Here is a 17,764-nt window from a genome sequence, read left to right on the forward strand (position 1 = left end):
TAGTAATGGTGTCTGTGAAAGAAATCATGCTGTCATCGATGACATGCTTCGGAAAATTTTGGCAGATCGACCAAATTGCAGGCTAAATTCAGCTTTAGCATGGGCAGTACATGCAAAGAATTCATTGCAGATGGTTGGGGGCTATAGTCCTTATCAATTAGTGTTTGGTAGAAATCCAAAAATTCCGTCCATTTTGGATGACCAGCCTCCAGCTTGGGAGGGGTCTACAATTAGCTCTGGTTTTGCTGAACATTTAAATGCATTACATCGCAGCAGAAAAGCTTTTTTGGAAGCAGAAGTCTCTGAAAGAATTCACAGAGCTTTAAGACATACCGTACGGCCATCAGATGCCGTTTTTCAGCAAGGTGGCATGGTATACTATAAGAGAGACAATTCTAATGAATGGAAAGGCCCAGGGAAGATCATAGGCATAGATGGCAAAGCAATTATTTTGCAACATGGTAATCAAACTGTTAGGATACATTCATCAAGGATAATGGGTACAGATTTAAAATTTTCAAACTTAGACAGAGCAGACAGACATGACGAGGAACTAGAGTCATCTGGTATGCATGTGTTACAGAACTATGAGGACCAATTAACTGATATAGACAGGGTTTCTGTGGAGGAACACAACATAGAACATAGAACAATACAGCGCAGTACAGGCCCTTCGGCCCACGATGTTGCACCGAAACAAAAGCCATCTAACCTACACTATGCCATTATCATCCATATGTTTATCCAATAAACTTTTAAATGCCCTCAATGTTGGCGAGTTCACTACTGTAGCAGGTAGGGCATTCCACGGCCTCACTACTCTTTGCGTAAATAACCTACCTCTGACCTCTGTCCTATATCTATTACCCCTCAGTTTAAAGCTATGTCCCCTCATGCCAGCCATTTCCATCCGCGGGAGAAGGCTCTCACTGTCCACCCTATCCAACCCCCTGATCATTTTGTATGCCTCTATTAAGTCTCCTCTTAACCTTCTTCTCTCCAACGAAAACAACCTCAAGTCCATCAGCCTTTCCTCATAAAATTTTCCCTCCATACCAGGCAACATCCTGGTAAATCTCCTCTGCACTCGCTCCAAAGCCTCCACGTCCTTCATATAATGCAGTGACCAGAACTGTACGCAATACTCCAAATGCGGCCGTACCAGAGTTCTGTACAGCTGCAACATGACCTCCTGACTCCGGAACTCAATCCCTCTACCAATAAAGGCCAACACTCCATAGGCCTTCTTCACCACCCTATCAACCTGGGTGGCAACTTTCAGGGATCTATGTACATGGACACCTAGATCCCTCTGCTCATCCACACTTTCAAGAACTTTACCATTAGCCAAATATTCCGCATTCCTGTTATTCCTTCCAAAGTGAATCACCTCACACTTCTCTACATTAAACTCCATTTGCCACCTCTCAGCCCAGCTCTGCAGCTTATCTATATCCCTCTGTAACCTGCTACATCCTTCCACACTATCGACAACACCACCGACTTTAGTATCGTCTGCAAATTTACTCACCCACCCTTCTGCGCCTTCCTCTAGGTCATTGATAAAAATGACAAACAGCAACGGCCCCAGAACAGATCCTTGTGGTACTCCACTTGTGACTGTACTCCATTCTGAACATTTCCCATCAACCACCACCCTCTGTCTTCTTTCAGCTAGCCAATTTCTGATCCACATCTCTAAATCACCCTCAATCCCCAGCCTCCGTATTTTTTGCAATAGCCTACCGTGGGGAACCTTATCAAACGCTTTGCTGAAATCCATATACACCACATCAACTGCTCTACCCTCGTCTACCTGTTCAGTCACCTTCTCAAAGAACTCAATAAGGTTTGTGAGGCATGACCTACCCTTCACAAAGCCATGCTGACTATCCCTGATCATATTATTCCTATCTAGATGATTATAAATCTTGTCCCTTATAATCCCCTCCAAGACTTTACCCACTACAGACGTGAGGCTCACCGGTCTATAGTTGCCGGGGTTGTCTCTGCTCCCCTTTTTGAACAAAGGGACCACATTTGCTGTCCTCCAGTCCTCTGGCACTATTCCTGTAGCCAATGATGACATAAAAATCAAAGCCAAAGGTCCAGCAATCTCTTCCCTGGCCTCCCATAGAATCCTAGGATAAATCCCATCAGGTCCCGGGGACTTATCTATTTTCAGCCTGTCCAGAATTGCCAACACCTCTTCCCTACGTACCTCAATGCCATCTATTCTATTAGCCTGGGGCTCAGCATTCTCCTCCACAACATTATCTTTTTCCTGAGTGAATACTGACGAAAAATATTCATTTAGTATCTCGCCTATCTCTTCAGACTCCACACACAATTTCCCATCCCTGTCCTTGACTGGTCCTACTCTTTCCCTAGTCATTCGCTTATTCCTGACATACCTATAGAAAGCTTTTGGGTTTTCCTTGATCATTCCTGCCAAATACTTCTCATGTCCCCTCCTTGCTCGTCTTAGCTCTCTCTTTAGATCCTTCCTCGCTACCTTGTAACTATCCATCGCCCCAACCGAAACTTCACACTTCATCTTCACATAGGCCGCCTTCTTCCTCTTAACAAGAGATTCCACTTCCTTGGTAAACCACGGTTCCCTCGCTCGACGCCTTCCTCCCTGTCTGACCGGTACATACTTATCAAGAACACGCAGTAGCTGATCCTTGAACAAGCCCCACTTATCCAGTGTGCCCAACACTTGCAGCCTACTTCTCCACCTTATCCCACCCAAGTCACGTCTAATGGCATCATAATTGCCCTTCCCCCAGCTATAACTCTTGCCCTGCGGTGTATACTTATCCCTTTCCATCATTAACGTAAACGTCACCGAATTGTGGTCACTGTCCCCAAAGTGCTCTCCTACCTCCAAATCCAACACCTGGCCTGGTTCATTACCCAAAACCAAATCCAACGTGGCCTCGCCTCTTGTTGGCCTGTCAACATATTGTTTCAGGAAACCCTCCTGCACACACTGTACAAAAAACGACCCATCTATTGTACTCGAACTATATATTTTCCAGTCAATATTTGGAAAGTTAAAGTCTCCCATAATAACTACCCTGTTACTTTCGCTCATATCCAGAATCATCTTCACCATCCTTTCCTCTACATCCCTAGAACTATTAGGAGGCCTATAAAAAACTCCCAACAGGGTGACCTCTCCTTTCCTGTTTCTAACTTCAGCCAATACTACCTCGGAAGAAGAGTCCCCATCTAGCATCCTCTCCGCCACCGTAATACTGCTCTTGACTAGCAGCGCCACACCTCCCCCTCTTTTGCCTCCTTCTCTGAGCTTGCTAAAACACCTAAACCCCGGAACCTGCAACATCCATTCCTGTCCCTGCTCTATCCATGTCTCCGAAATGGCCACAACATCGAAGTCCCAGGTACCAACCCACGCTGCCAGTTCCCCTACCTTGTTTCGTATACTCCTGGCATTGAAGTAGACACACTTCAAACCACCTACCTGAACGCTGGCCCCCTCCTGCGACGTCAAATCTGTGCTCCTGACCTCTATACTCTCATTCTCCCTTACCCTAAAACTACAATCCAGGTTCCCATGCCCCTGCTGCATTAGTTTAAACCCCCCCAAAGAGCACTATTAAATCTCCCCCCCAGGATATTTGTGCCCCTCAGGTTCAGATGTAGACCATCCTGTCTGTAGAGGTCCCACCTTCCCCAGAAAGAGCCCCAGTTATCCAAAAATCTGAAACCCTCCCGCCTGCACCATCCCTGTAGCCACGTGTTTAAATGCTCTCTCTCCCTATTCCTCATCTCACTATCACGTGGCACGGGCAACAACCCAGAGATAACAACTCTGTTTGTTCTAGTTCTGAGCTTCCATCCTAGCTCCCTGAAAGCCTGCCTGACATCCTTGTCCCCTTTCCTACCTATGTCGTTGGTGCCAATGTGGACCACGACTTGGGGCTGCTCCCCCTCCCCCCTAAGGACCCGGAAAACACGATCCGAGACATCACGTACCCTTGCACCTGGGAGGCAACATACCAAACGTGAGTCTCTCACGCTCCCACAAAATCTCCTATCTGTGCCCCTGACTATAGAGTCCCCAATTACTAATGCTCTGCTCCTCTCCCCCCTTCCCTTCTGAGCAACAGGGACAGACTCCGTGCCAGAGGCCCGTACCCCATGGCTTACCCCTGGTAAGTCGGCCCCCCCACAAGTATCCAAAGCGGTATACTTGTTTCTCAGGGGAACGACCGCAGGGGATCCCTGCACTGACTGTTTTTTCCCAGTCCCTCTTACAGTTACCCACCTATCTCCAATCTTTGGTGTAACTAATTCCCTGAAGCTGCTATCTATGACCCCTTCTGCCTCCCGAATGATCCGAAGTTCTTCCAACTCCAGCTCCAGTTCCCTAACTCGGTCTTGCAGGAGCTGGAGATGGCAGCACTTCCTGCAGGTAAAATCAGCAGGGACACTAACTGCATCCCTCACCTCAAACATCCTGCAGGAGGAACATTGCACTCCCTTCCCTGCCATTCCTCTAACTTTCTACCAAGATCTGGCTAACAACTAAATTAAATTTTTATAAAAAATAATAATAATATAATAAAATATGGTACTTACCTCAGACCAATGGGTTTTATTATTAGGTTAGAGGAGGAGGGTGGGTGGGAGACACTACACGTGTAGTGTCTCGGGTTTCCTCTCCACCAGAATTTATTGGTGAGGGTCTTCCCAGACGTCCGCGGGTCGACTTCCTGTTCCCGCCTAAAAAACTAATTTAAAAAAAAAGAAAAATTCTCAGCTCCTGCTGAAATTGACTAACCAGCGAGCTCCACTCCCGCCGAAATCGACTGGCCTGCCCCTGCAAAGAGAAGTGCTTTTAAAGGTTGACTTACCTCCCAGCAACCTCCTTCCGCAATGCTCCCGCTGAAATTGACTAACCAGCTGCTCTCACGCCGCCGAAATCGACTGGCCTGCCCCTGCAAAGAGAAGTGCTTTTAAAGGTTGACTTACCTCCCAGCAACCTCCTTCCGCAATGCTCCCGCTGAAACTGACTAACCAGCTGCTCTCACGCCGCCGAAATCGACTGGCCTGCCCCTGCAAAGAGAAGTGCTTTTAAAGGTTGACTTACCTCCCAGCAACCTCCTTCGCAATGCTCCCGCTGAAACTGACTAACCAGCTGCTCTCACGCCGCCGAAATCGACTGGCCTGCCCCTGCAAAGAGAAGTGCTTTTAAAGGTTGACTTACCTCCCAGCAACCTCCTTCCGCAATGCTCCCGCTGAAACTGACTAACCAGCTGCTCTCACGCCGCCGAAATCGACTGGCCTGCCCCTGCAAAGAGAAGTGCTTTTAAAGGTTGACTTACCTCCCAGCAACCTCCTTCCGCAATGCTCCCGCTGAAACTGACTAACCAGCTGCTCTCACGCCGCCGAAATCGACTGGCCTGCCCCTGCAAAGAGAAGTGCTTTTAAAGGTTGACTTACCTCCCAGCAACCTCCTTCCGCAATGCTCCCGCTGAAACTGACTAACCAGCTGCTCTCACGCCGCCGAAATCGACTGGCCTGCCCCTGCAAAGAGAAGTGCTTTTAAAGGTTGACTTACCTCCCAGCAACCTCCTTCCGCAATGCTCCCGCTGAAATTGACTAACCAGCTGCTCTCACGCCGCCGAAATCGACTGGCCTGCCCCTGCAAAGAGAAGTGCTTTTAAAGGTTGACTTACCTCCCAGCAACCTCCTTCCGCAATGCTCCCGCTGAAACTGACTAACCAGCTGCTCTCACGCCGCCGAAATCGACTGGCCTGCCCCTGCAAAGAGAAGTGCTTTTAAAGGTTGACTTACCTCCCAGCAACCTCCTTCCGCAATGCTCCCGCTGAAACTGACTAACCAGCTGCTCTCACGCCGCCGAATTCTGATGAATTAGAACAGGCCATTTTTCCGAAAGGGCAACTGCCAAAAGTTGGTACAAAAGTGACATACTTGCCTGAAGGGTCAAGTCAATGGAAGGATGCAACTGTTAATAGTAGAGCAGGGAAGGCCACTGGAAAGTATAAACATTGGTTGAATGTACAGCATTCAGGGGAAGGAGTCCAGACAATGGATTGGGAAAACGAAGTTCAAAAATGGAGGGCACAGAAACGCAGTGCCAGTTCAGATAGTACATCGGATAGTGAACAGGTCCGCAGGAAAAGGTCGATAACTATTGAAAGGACATCCCACAGCAGAAGGGAAAGATCAAGCAGTAGCAGTACAGAACGAGATACAAGGCGGGAGAGGGGACATAGTTTATCAAGATCTCGGAACATGAGTAAGACTACGAATACTAATAGGAGTAGAAGCCCACATGCACGTGAGATTTTAGTGGCTTCAAATAAATTAGATGAAAAAGTTATCAAAGAAGCTAAACAGCAAGAATTGCATAGTTGGGAGTGAATTTGGGGTATACACGGAAGTACCGGATAGGGGACAAAGAGCTCTATTCCACAGATGGATTTGCACGGTAAAGGTTCTTCCGGATGGAACTTATAAGGCAAAGGGGATTTGAAAAAACTTAGAAGATCAGGATTTAAGGGTAGATTCACCTACAGCAGGAAAGGTTATTTTAAAGATCTTCTTGACTCTATTAGCCACAAAGGCGTGGGAATGCAAATCTATAGATATAAAAGCTGCCTTTTTGCAGGGGCATCAGCTCCAGAGAGACATTTTTCTCCGTCCTCCCAAAGAAGCAGCTAACAGAGGGGTACTCTGGAAGTTGAACAAATGTGTATATGGATTAAATGATGCATCTAGGGTCTGGTATTTTTCGGTGACGTCAGTTTTGTTAAAGTTAGGCTCTTGCCAGTTGAAAGCAGATCCTGCAATGTTTTACTGGCACTATAAAGGAAATCTTTCTGGCATTTTTATGATGCATGTCGATGATTTTTTGTGGAGTGGGACTAGTGATTTCGAAGCTATTGTAATCTCTGGTTTGAGGAAAGAATTCAGGGTTGGAAGTCAGGCTTCCGGTGCATTTAAATATATTGGACTGGAAATTGGACAGACTAAGTTAGGGGCAACTTTACGTCAGCAATCTTATTTGGAAAGCATCAGCCCAATAGAAATTAGTCGTGGCCGAGTTTCACAAAAAGACGCAATGGTTTCAAAGATAGAAAAAGTGCAACTGCGAAGTTTAATTGGGCAACTGAACTGGTTAGGTAGACAGACTAGACCAGACGTGAGTTTTGATGTCTTAGAGTTGAGTACAAAAATGAATGATCCCAAAATGGAAGACATAATAAGAGCAAATAAAGCGTTGGCCAAACTAAAAATGCAGGAGTGTGTTTTGAAGTTCCCGGTTTTGGATGACCTTAGGCACTTGAAACTCATAGTTTATAGTGATGCGTCCTACGCAAATTTATGTGTTGGGGTTTCAAGCGCAGGAGGTTTTATAATTTTCCTTTTGGGGAACAATGGTAAATGTTGCCCGCTTTGTGAGAAACAAAGAAAATAGGGAGAGTGGTAAAAAGCACTTTGGCTGCTGAGACGTTAAGCCTTGTAGAGGCGGTGGATATGGCCTTTTATACAAGTATTATATTGACAGAAATTTTGGGATTAGGGGATTTGGGTAATATACCTATTGACTGTCACATTGACAAATCCGTGTGGGAAAATGTGCACTCTACAAAATGTGTCAATGAAAAGAGGTTACGGATAGACATCGCAAGTTTGAAGCAGATGTTGGACAGATGGGAAATAACAAAAATTAAATGGGTCGACAGGAGCTATCAACTATCAGACTGTTTTATGAAAAGAGGGGCGAGATCACAGAAACTTTTCGATATTGTTAATGAAGGGCGCTTGTTTCTGTGACTTTTTTTTTCTTTCTCGTCCAAACAAAAAAAAGAGGGGAAATCATGGGCGCGATTCTCTGCTCCCGCGACTATGTGCCCGTCAGTGTGTCTCTTTCGGGGGGGGGGGGGGTTGTCCCAGGGGTACTTGTAAAAAAAAAAAAGCATATGGGAGAGTTAATATGTGTGGGAGAAACCCATTGTATAAGTTCTGTATTATGTTTGATTGATATGTTTATGTTCTGTTCTGTTCTTTTCTCTTTTTCTTTTCTGTTACGGGGGGGGGTTTAGTGAGTTGAAAATTTTTGTTGGAAAAACTTTGAATAAACAGATATATATATATTTTTTAAGTGCCCACACCGTCGTGAACGGCGTCGAGGGTCACGACGGCGCGAAACGGCCCCGTTCTCGACCGATTCAGGGCCCGAAAATGGGCTAGGATCGGGGCCGCGAGAAACTCGGGGGCCATGTCGCTAAAGCAGCGTCGTCAGCGTGCGCCTTTATGCGGCGCCACGTCATCCGCCGCATAACTGGCGTAACCCGTGCATGCGTGGTTGCCGTCCTCCCCGAGGCCGCCCCGCAAGAAGATGTCGGATGGATCTTGCGGGGCGGCGGAGGAAAGGAGGTCCTCCTTCAGAGAGGCCGGCCCGCCGATCGGTGGGCACCGATCGTGGGCCAGACGCCTTTTGAGTGCAACCCCGGTGAAAGAACCCCCCCCCTCGCCCCCCCACAGGCCGCCCCCCCCCCCCCCCCCAGCGTTCCCACGCTGTTCCCGCCGGCAGCGACCAGGTGTGGATGGCACCGGTGGGAAGACGTAATTTTGGGCAGGCCGCTCAGCCCATCCGGGCCGGAGAATAGCTGGTGTAGCGGAGAATCGCCATTTTGGGTGTCCCGGGCGATTCTCCGGACTGCGCCGCGCAGAACTCGACGGGGCCGTTCCCGCCGTTTGGGTGCATCGCGGGAGGGCGTCGGACCGGCATTGCGGGGAAAAATGGCGCGCCAGGCGATTCTCCAAACCGGCGCAGGAACGGAGAATCGGCCCCATGTGTGTGTTTTGAGTTTATTGAAATTTTGTTTTCACCTAATTATTTTTTTTCTCCAAGGAAGGGGAGACTGTTAAGTAATGGGTTATGAGACATTGCAATTAGATGTCTCATTTATGTTAAGTATCCATTAATTGACACTGATATGTAAAGGGGCTTCAGGTGGCCTCTGTCAGGTGATTTATAGTGAGAGTTTTGTGCAACGGCTGTTGGAAGGAAATAAATGTGTTTGTGAAAAAGGAACAGAACTTTAGACTCTTCATATCACAGCAACTAAAACTTCTAACACCATAGTGCATGTCTCGTTGTTTGAACATCACGCACTGGTGTAAATTGATATTTTCTAATAATTGCAGGCCGGACAATCCTCCTGTCCACACATTACATGGATGAAGCTGATCTTCTGGGGGACCGCATTGCAATAATCTCACACGGGAAATTAAAGTGCTGCGGGTCGCCTCTGTTCCTCAAAAGCACTTATGGAGATGGCTACAAGCTGACCGTGGTGAAGAAGCAACCTGAATCTCAGACTAGCCCAGGTTAGTAACTGAGGTCCTCGCACAATAGGCAGCAACTTTGTGTCACTGATTGATGGTCCAATCAAATTAGTGAGCGCAATTCAACCAATTGAAACCAAGTCCCATAGCGAGCACGTCTAGCCACGTGTTTCCCAGTGCGCGCGGTGTCGAGACGTCCATGACTTAAGGGGCCACAGCGGGGAACACACGTCTGAGGCCGCACATAGTCCCATTTTGTACACTGAGGAGCTCCACTTGCCGGAACTCCCCAGTGTAGCGAGAGATCGGGACACCATTTTTAAATGGCCCCCAAAGCGACCCCCGACCCTGCCCCAGCATGAACGCACTATGGGGAGGATCCCCGGGCCCCCCGCACCCTCCCAACACCCACGTAGGGCACCCCGGCCCGATTGTCCGTGTGCAAAAAATGCCACCTTATCACCTTGGCAGTGCCAGCCTGCCACCCTGGCAGTGCCCTTGCCAGCTAGCAGTGCTACCTGGGTGCCTTGGCAGTGCCAGGCTGACACCCAGGTAGCACTGCTAGGGTACCACTCCAAACCCCTGGGAGACACCCACAAAGTGCCGTTCCGTCTGGTGCCCGTTTGTGGAGACAAATACCAAAGGGCACTCGCCCGAGGTCTCCTGGGCGAAGGTGATAGATCCCAAAACCTCAGGAATCTGTCCATTAAAGTGAGACTAGCTGTCTCGCACTAATGTGCAAATTTGCCAAAAAGTTAGATCTAACGAGGCTTTTATCGGCCACACTGCGCCGTGCCGAGCTAACTTTCAGGCGCAGCATTGGCAATTGGATCCCGCCCAGTGTTTATTTCCGAAACGCTGCCAAGCCCATACCCTTGCGACCTGATTGGAGTGCAGCCTGTTGCGCAGTGCTGTGATTAGGGCTTCAGTGAAGGGTTGACAGTGAAGGTGTTACATTTTCAGATTGTGAAACATCCAACACTACAATAATATTTGGCCTTTCCACGCTTGTGAAATAACGGTGCCATTGGTCATTCGTTGGTGGTGGGAATGTTGGGCGCAATTTGAGATAAATTAATAGTGTTGTACAAAAACTGTATTGCACAAAGCGGGTAATCTTTTCCCTCATGGAGCAAGCTTTTGCGAATAGCTGGAGTGACATAGTTCCTAAATAAACCAGGCCAGGCTTTGTAAAATTTGACACTGCAGCAGGAACAATTTCAAGAGGGTTTCAACTATTATGCAATAGAAACAGAAAATGCTGGACATACCCACCATGTTGGCAAAATCTATGCAGAGAAACGGGGTTAATCGGCTGAATTTTCTGAATTTACTCCCTGTTGAAAAGGCTGAACCTGTTGTGGGTCAGGAACTCATTGACAGCTGGCACAGGCCTTCCTGAGGTTCTTTAACTGAGCTACAACATTAGCATCAAACCTCTAGGTTCCCCGACCAATCAGAGAAGGTGAATCGTCATAGGAAGAAATTCTAGATTAAGGCATCACAAAGAATGGCTCAACTGGACATAGATCTTGGAAATTGGGAAGGATTCACTCCGGGTGTCTCACCCCTAGCTGGAGGTCTTGCAGCAGGATCTTTCCTAAGGATCAGAGGTAGAACACAACTTCACCAACTAAGCAGGTATGAATGGAAGTGGCTGAGGAAGTCGGCAACACAAGTGTGGTCCATTCAACATGGAATCATAGGAACATAGGAATTAGGAGCAGAAGTCGGCAATTCAGCCCTTCAAACCTGCTCCACCATTCAATCAGATCATGGCTGGTGTCTTCCTGGTCTCAAATCCACCTCCCCATTTGATCCCCATATCCCTTTAACCCATTTTAAAAAATCTGAAATATATCTATCTCCCTCATGAAGCCATTTAATGACTCCGATTCCACCGCACTATGGGGCAGCAAGTTCCACAAATTCACCACCCTCTGCGAGAAGTAGTTCCTCCTCATCTCAGTTCTAAACCTACCACCTCTCAACCTATATCTGTGACCTCTGATTCTTGTTTGCCCCACAAGGGGAACTTTTGGGCGACATTTACTTTATCAATCCCTTTTGGTATTTTATATACCCCGAACAGAGCCCCTCTCATCCTTCTAAACTCCAGCAAGTATAAGCCCTTTGCAGGAGAAGAGAGCATTTAACCTCAGTGGGGGACAGTAATTTAAGGGGCAGGCGGCAGGGGCCTCCAACACCAGCCACCTTGACGACCACTGCCAATGCGTGTCCACCTACTCCATTGGTAAGGTCTTCTATATATCCAATCAGCAGCTTTCTCCCAAGCAGTATAAATTGTTGCTTCCTTTGAAATTTGGCATTTTTGCATCTGTCCTCATGAGTGCAAGATGCAAAGCTTCAACGGCTTATCTTTTTTTCAGTAATTATATTTAATATTTTTTCCACTTTGTATTTTTTAGATTCAGGCCAAGATCTCAGCCCTTCATCACACTCTTCCTGCTTGGAGACCAAGGTCAGCCAGTTTATTAAAAAGTATGTTGTGTCCACCATACTGATCTCGGACACCAACACTGAGATATCTTACATTCTGCCATCAGAAGCTGTGAAGAAAGGATGCTTTGAGAGACTTTTCCAGGTGATGTCTCCTCGTATACCCTAACCCTGTAATGATAACAGAATGATTAGAGGTTGGGCTACCTTCATAGATGACGCTTGGTCAATGTTGTCTCCAGAGCTGACACTTATTGCATTAGGTGTGGGGAGGGGGTGACATTTTCCAGGTTATTTGGTCTTTTATTGTCTCAGGGTTTCTCCCCCCTTTCCCAGGATATGACATTTTAAAAATCCATTGCCGGAATGTGAGTGCTGGGGTGAGATCAGCGTTTATCACACTTCACTAGTTGCTGTTGAAAAGGAGATGGTGACGACAAGTGAGTGTCTTGCTAGGTCAGTTCAGAGGACAGCTAAGAATCAACCACATTGCTGTAGTGTGCTGTCACATGTAGGTCGGACCTGGTACGAATGATAGGTTTCCTTCCCTAAAGGATATTAGTGAAGAAGGTAGGTTTTGTTGAACAATCTGATAGCTTAGAAGCCACAATTGCTGACACCAGCTTCCCCCCCCCCCCCCCCCCCCCCCACCCCCCTCCCCAGATATATTAGTTGAATTTTAAATCCCTCAGCTGCCATGGTGGAATTTGAACTCAAATCTACAGGCCACTGGATCACTCGTCACACCATTAGCATAACCGCGACTCATGTGAGCAAATAGTTTCCTATGGTGCACTATTTCAAAGATAATGTTTGCCTTAATGTACTATTTAAATAAGCTTTTTTTTATCGTCAGTACTTAAATATATTCTGCTTGCTGTTGAGTGCTGCTTAAATAGACTCTGTTTACTGTAATGTGCAATTGAAATAGTCCCTGTTTGTTGTCGTGCACTGTTAAAGGGGCTGTGGTTTCTAGTTGTCCAGTGAAGTAACTCTGGGAAAGTATTGCTATACTCTCCATCATCTTTTAGCTTTGAACTTCATTTTGACCAAAAACGCTTGAGTCACATAGCAGCACAGTAATATCAGGATGTAAGATGGTCACATACTAAATCAAGGGTTAATAAGGCTGGAAGGGAAATTTAATTGAACTGGGCAGCAGGGTGGCACAGTGGTTAGCACTCACAGTGCTAGGGACCCGGGTTCAATTCTGGCCCTGGGTGACTGTCTGCATGGAGTTTGCACTTTCTCTCCATGTCTGCATGGGTTTCCTCCGGGTGCTCTGGTTTCCTTCCACGGTCCAAAGATGTGCGCGTTAAGTGTACTGGCCATGCTTAATTGCCTCTTAGTGTCTAAGGTGTGCAGGTTAGGTGGGGTTATGGGGTTACAGAGATAGGCCGGGGGAGTGGGCCTAGGTAGGGTGCTCTTTCAGAGGGTCGGTGCATTCCCGATGGGCTGAATGGCCTCCTTCTGCACCGTGGGAATTCCATGGTTCTAATCCAATTGTTCTACATCCCTTGCATTTCTAACATAGATTTACTCTAGTGGAGTAGCATGTGGGAGAGGAGAGGTAGACCATTCAACAACGACACCTTGTTTACACATTCTGATACAAACAATGGATTTCTCTGAGAGCTCCAAGGGGAAATTACCTCTTGCATCTCGACAGCAGAACTAGATGGCTGAGTGAACTGAAATAATGGTTTTCCCTGATAGGCCCTGGATCTGAACCTGGAGGACCTAAATTTGACTAGTTTTGGTTTGATGGACACCACACTCGAGGAGGTTTTTCTGAAGGTTTCTGAAGAAGATCAGTCATTGGAGAACAGTGACATAGGTAAATATGAAAGAACTACTGTGAGGCATCTTTTAGTTTCCATTACTACATTTAATCTCGGTCGCTTAATAACAGTCACACAGTGTCATTTAAACAAAGGAAAATGTGTGAGTAACCAAAATGGCTTCTGAATTCAATCTACAACAACAACCAGAGGGTTGAGAGGGTATCTTATTGAAACTTACAGGATACTGCGAGGCCTGGATAGAGTAGACGTGGAGAGGATGTTTCCACTTGTAGGAAAAACTAGAACCAGAGGACATCATCTCAGACTAAAGGGATGATCCTTTAAAATAGTGATGAGGAGGAATTTCTTCAGCCAGAGGGTGGTGAATCTGTGGAACTCTTTGCCGCAGAAGGCTGTGGAGGCCAAATCATTGAGTGTCTTTAAGAGAGAGATAGATAGGTTCTTGATTAATAAGGGGATCAAGGGCTATGGGGAGAAGGCAGGAGAATGGGGATGAGAAAGTATCAGCCATGATTGAATGGTGGAGCAGACTCGATGGGCCAAGTAGCCTAATTCTGCTCCTATGTCTTATGGTCTTACGGTCTTAACCAACAAGAGCACTTTTAATGCAGAAAATGGTGATTCCAGGAGGCTTTGCAGAGATGTATGGAAAGTGGAGCAATCCAATTCTTGACCTAATGAGCAGTATTAGACCAACATTCATTTTCCTTTATTCCCCCAATACATCTCTCCTCTTGTGAACCACTCAATCAACCTGGGGTCTGATGACACAGGTGCTGTTTGCCCACAGTTATCTGTTGAAGCATTAGTCTCAGAGAGTGGTTTAATATGAGAGTCATTCCAGTGGAGCTGAAAGTTGCCGTAGCCCGACTTGTATAGATGTGCAATTAAAAACAATCGGGAAAGAAATCTCTGGCTAATTCTCCCTTCCCATGCCTGAAATCGCTAAGGCACAGAATTCTATATGTGATCAACTACCTCAGCATAGATGTAAATTAAACCTGAACTTTGTGGCTCAGTACTATATCTGCAAACAGCGTTATGAAGGGGAAACACCTTGTCATTTCTCTGCACCATTGTAAGAGGATTCAGAAGGGTGTTGTGTCTGCAAATAATGAACATATTTGTTCTCAGACTTGGCTCAGTAGTACCGTGCACATCTCTGAGCCACAAAGTGGTGGGTTCAAATCCAAAACGTGACTACATAATCTTGGCTGAAACCTGAGTGCGGTAGCGAGTGAGTGTTGCACTTTCAGTCGTCCTGCCCTTCAGGTGAAACAAAACTCCTTGTGTCCCCTCCTGTGGACATTAAAATATTTCAATGAAGAACAGGGCTGTCCTCTTGGTGTCATGGCCAACATTTATCCCTCACTTTAAAAAGAGTTACCTAGCAAATTACCTTAATGCTGTCTGTGGGATATTACTGTGTGCAATGTAGCACGCTTGTAGTTTATAAATTACAACCTAAAAATACTTCCACCTGATGTCTACCAGTTCTCCCCTCCCACAAAAAGGCCGTGAAAGTTGCAAAAGTCAGATGAAATGTCAGTAAAGCGACACAGTATGAAGAAATATTTGAAATATCTCAAATGTACAATGTTTATTTTTGATTCCTTGAAGATGACAAAGATTCAGGGAAGGACGCCTTGCAGACACCACAAACGAACAATAAAAATGGTCGCCACAAAGACACCCCTCCAAAAGAAGGTACAAACAATCTGAAAGTGAACGTGAGCAATTTGGTCACCTGCACGAGGCTAAACCATTCACAGTCATCTCTGCATTCATCCTCTTCTGTTGGCTCTGTTCGAGGTGATGAGATTGGTGGTTATTCCGAATTCAATGGAGACTATGCACCGCTCTTTGACAACCTGAACGATCCAGACAACCTCAGTTTACAAGGTATGGCAAAAGCCAAAGTTAAAATTGGAATGGTGTTTTCTATATTTCAAGAGATGGGAATTGGTCAAGAGAGAGGGAGGTCAGATATGGACTTAGTTAACCCACTAGATTGATGAGCTAACTGTTTGGTTATTTCACTCCTGACTGAAGGACTCCAGCAAGCTATTTTCCCAAAGTGCTGAAATTAGGCATAGAACACCTCAATTAAAGCAAATTTAATCCATTTTTGGTTTTCTTTTAAAAACCCTATTTCTGAATGTGAAGAATGACCATTCCAAATGTTTGCTCTGCAATGACCAATGTTATGAGAGAACTCTCTAAACTGATTCAACCATTGATTCAGTTTAGACAGTGTATTCATGATAACTAATGGAGGTTTGCACATTTAACTTTTAATACAGAAAAGCAATTGCACACATTTTATCTCACTCATTTTATTTTTTGCTTGCGAAACGTGCAACTCTTTACCAGTTTTTAAAATGTTTTATTTTTTTTAAATTTTTTATTAAGGGGGCAATTTTTAGCATGACCAATCCACCTACCCTGCACATCTTTTCGGTTGTGGGGGTGAGACCCACGCAGACACTGGGAGAATGTGCAAACTCCACACGGACAGTGACCCGGGGCTGGGGTCGAACCCGAGTCTTCGGCGACGTGAGACAGCAGTGCTAACCACTGCACCACCATGCCGCCCAAACTCTTTACCAATTAATGGAGTTCGGAATCGAATTTTTAAAAAATGTCCTTATCAAAGAACTGAGGATCAACCTTTGCACTGGGAATATATTGTGTTGCATCACCAAGGAAACAAAATGGGAATTGACGCAGAGTCATTTGATGCTGACTGTGTGCCCCATTTCTCTGAATAAATTTTGGGTTTGATATATTTTGGAATTGGCTGTCAAAGGTTCCTGTATGCTTTGAAGGGTCAATGTGCTCCTCTTGTCTCCAACAGAGTGGTGTTTAATACTGTTGCTATTGTATCTTGCTGTTACAATCTCTTAGGCCATGAACATACAATTTGTGTTACGTCGCAGCTCTGCTTCATGTAATCTTGCAGCACAGAAGGAGATCATTGTGTTTATACTGGCTCTAAAAGAATCATCCAATTGATCCCACTCCCCTGCTCCCTTGCTCTTTCCCCTTGACCCAGCAATCCTTTCCCTTTCCAAGTCTGTACCCCTTCAATTACATTTCATGTTTCCTCAACTGTAACCTGCTATGAATAAACAATATTTTCAGTAAATCATTAAAAATGACCCCCAGGCAGGACTATTGTAGTTTATGAGTCTGACATGTGGGACACCTTGATCAGTGAGTGAGCTACACTTTTTACTGCCACCAACACCAACAAGCTCCAACTACATTCTGGGAATCTTTCCAACACATTTACTCATTTGCAGAATCTTTGTCCCACATTTACTTCTGGCCCATTTATGAACACAAGAAGTCACACAGTAGTATGATATAATTAAGCAGTCACAATTAAAATTGGTTCAATTAAATTGAAACATTTTTCCTTTCAAATCAATGCCTACATTGGAGAATGCTCTTCTGTTTCGTTCAGAGGTCTATGATGCATATTGGCCTATTAGCTCTCTACCCTTGGCACTGCTTTATAGTGGAGTTGGCATTTACATGCAAGATGTTACCCAGTGTAATAATTGCCTCATTATATTTATAAAGACCTATTCTGTGGAGATTGACTGCACAACATTTATTTGTAGTAAGTGGATCACAGATTTTACCATACCACCCTCATTTTTTTTGACTTGGGCGGCAAGAATTTACATTCATTCTGAATTCCTTCTGATGACGAAGTCTGAACATTTTAAATGAGGTGTTACAAAATTTTGAAGCTTATAGCATTTAAAAGGAAATTTGTTCAATTGACTGTGTCTCAATACAATGTTGAGTATTTGCTCATTATCTCAAACTGCATTTCATTGAAGGGGCAAAAGGATTATGGCCACATAACCGTGCCTTATAACTATATTGGAGACCCAATATAGATTTGTGGGGAAGGGAATGATGGATTCACAGAAATCAGTGCAGACAAAATGGGAACAATAGAATTTTAGAGAAGTTGGCTTGAAGGACAGTGTAATGATCATTTTTTAATAATCTTTATTGTCGCAAGTAGGCTAACATTAACACCGCAATGAAGTTATTATGAAAATCCCATAGTCGCCACATTCCGACGCCTGTTTTCACAGAGGGAGAATTCAAAATGTCCAAATTAT

At 45.5% G+C, this 17,764-nt stretch overlaps 1 protein-coding gene across 3 annotated transcripts in view; it reads left to right on the forward strand.

The window, feature by feature from the left end:
• Positions 1-17,764, forward strand: part of abca2 (ATP-binding cassette, sub-family A (ABC1), member 2) — a 739,176-nt gene that overhangs the window by 573,681 nt on the left and 147,731 nt on the right. For all 3 annotated transcript variants that reach the window (XM_072488215.1, XM_072488216.1, XM_072488217.1), the window contains 4 exons: positions 9,214-9,396; positions 11,784-11,959; positions 13,531-13,651; positions 15,240-15,521. In XM_072488215.1, coding sequence (XP_072344316.1) covers positions 9,214-9,396; positions 11,784-11,959; positions 13,531-13,651; positions 15,240-15,521 — 762 coding nt within the window. The remainder of the gene's footprint in view (positions 1-9,213; positions 9,397-11,783; positions 11,960-13,530; positions 13,652-15,239; positions 15,522-17,764) is intronic.

This window comes from Scyliorhinus torazame, chromosome 22 (genome assembly GCF_047496885.1).
Source record: "Scyliorhinus torazame isolate Kashiwa2021f chromosome 22, sScyTor2.1, whole genome shotgun sequence".
Taxonomy (NCBI): Eukaryota; Metazoa; Chordata; class Chondrichthyes; order Carcharhiniformes; family Scyliorhinidae; genus Scyliorhinus; species Scyliorhinus torazame.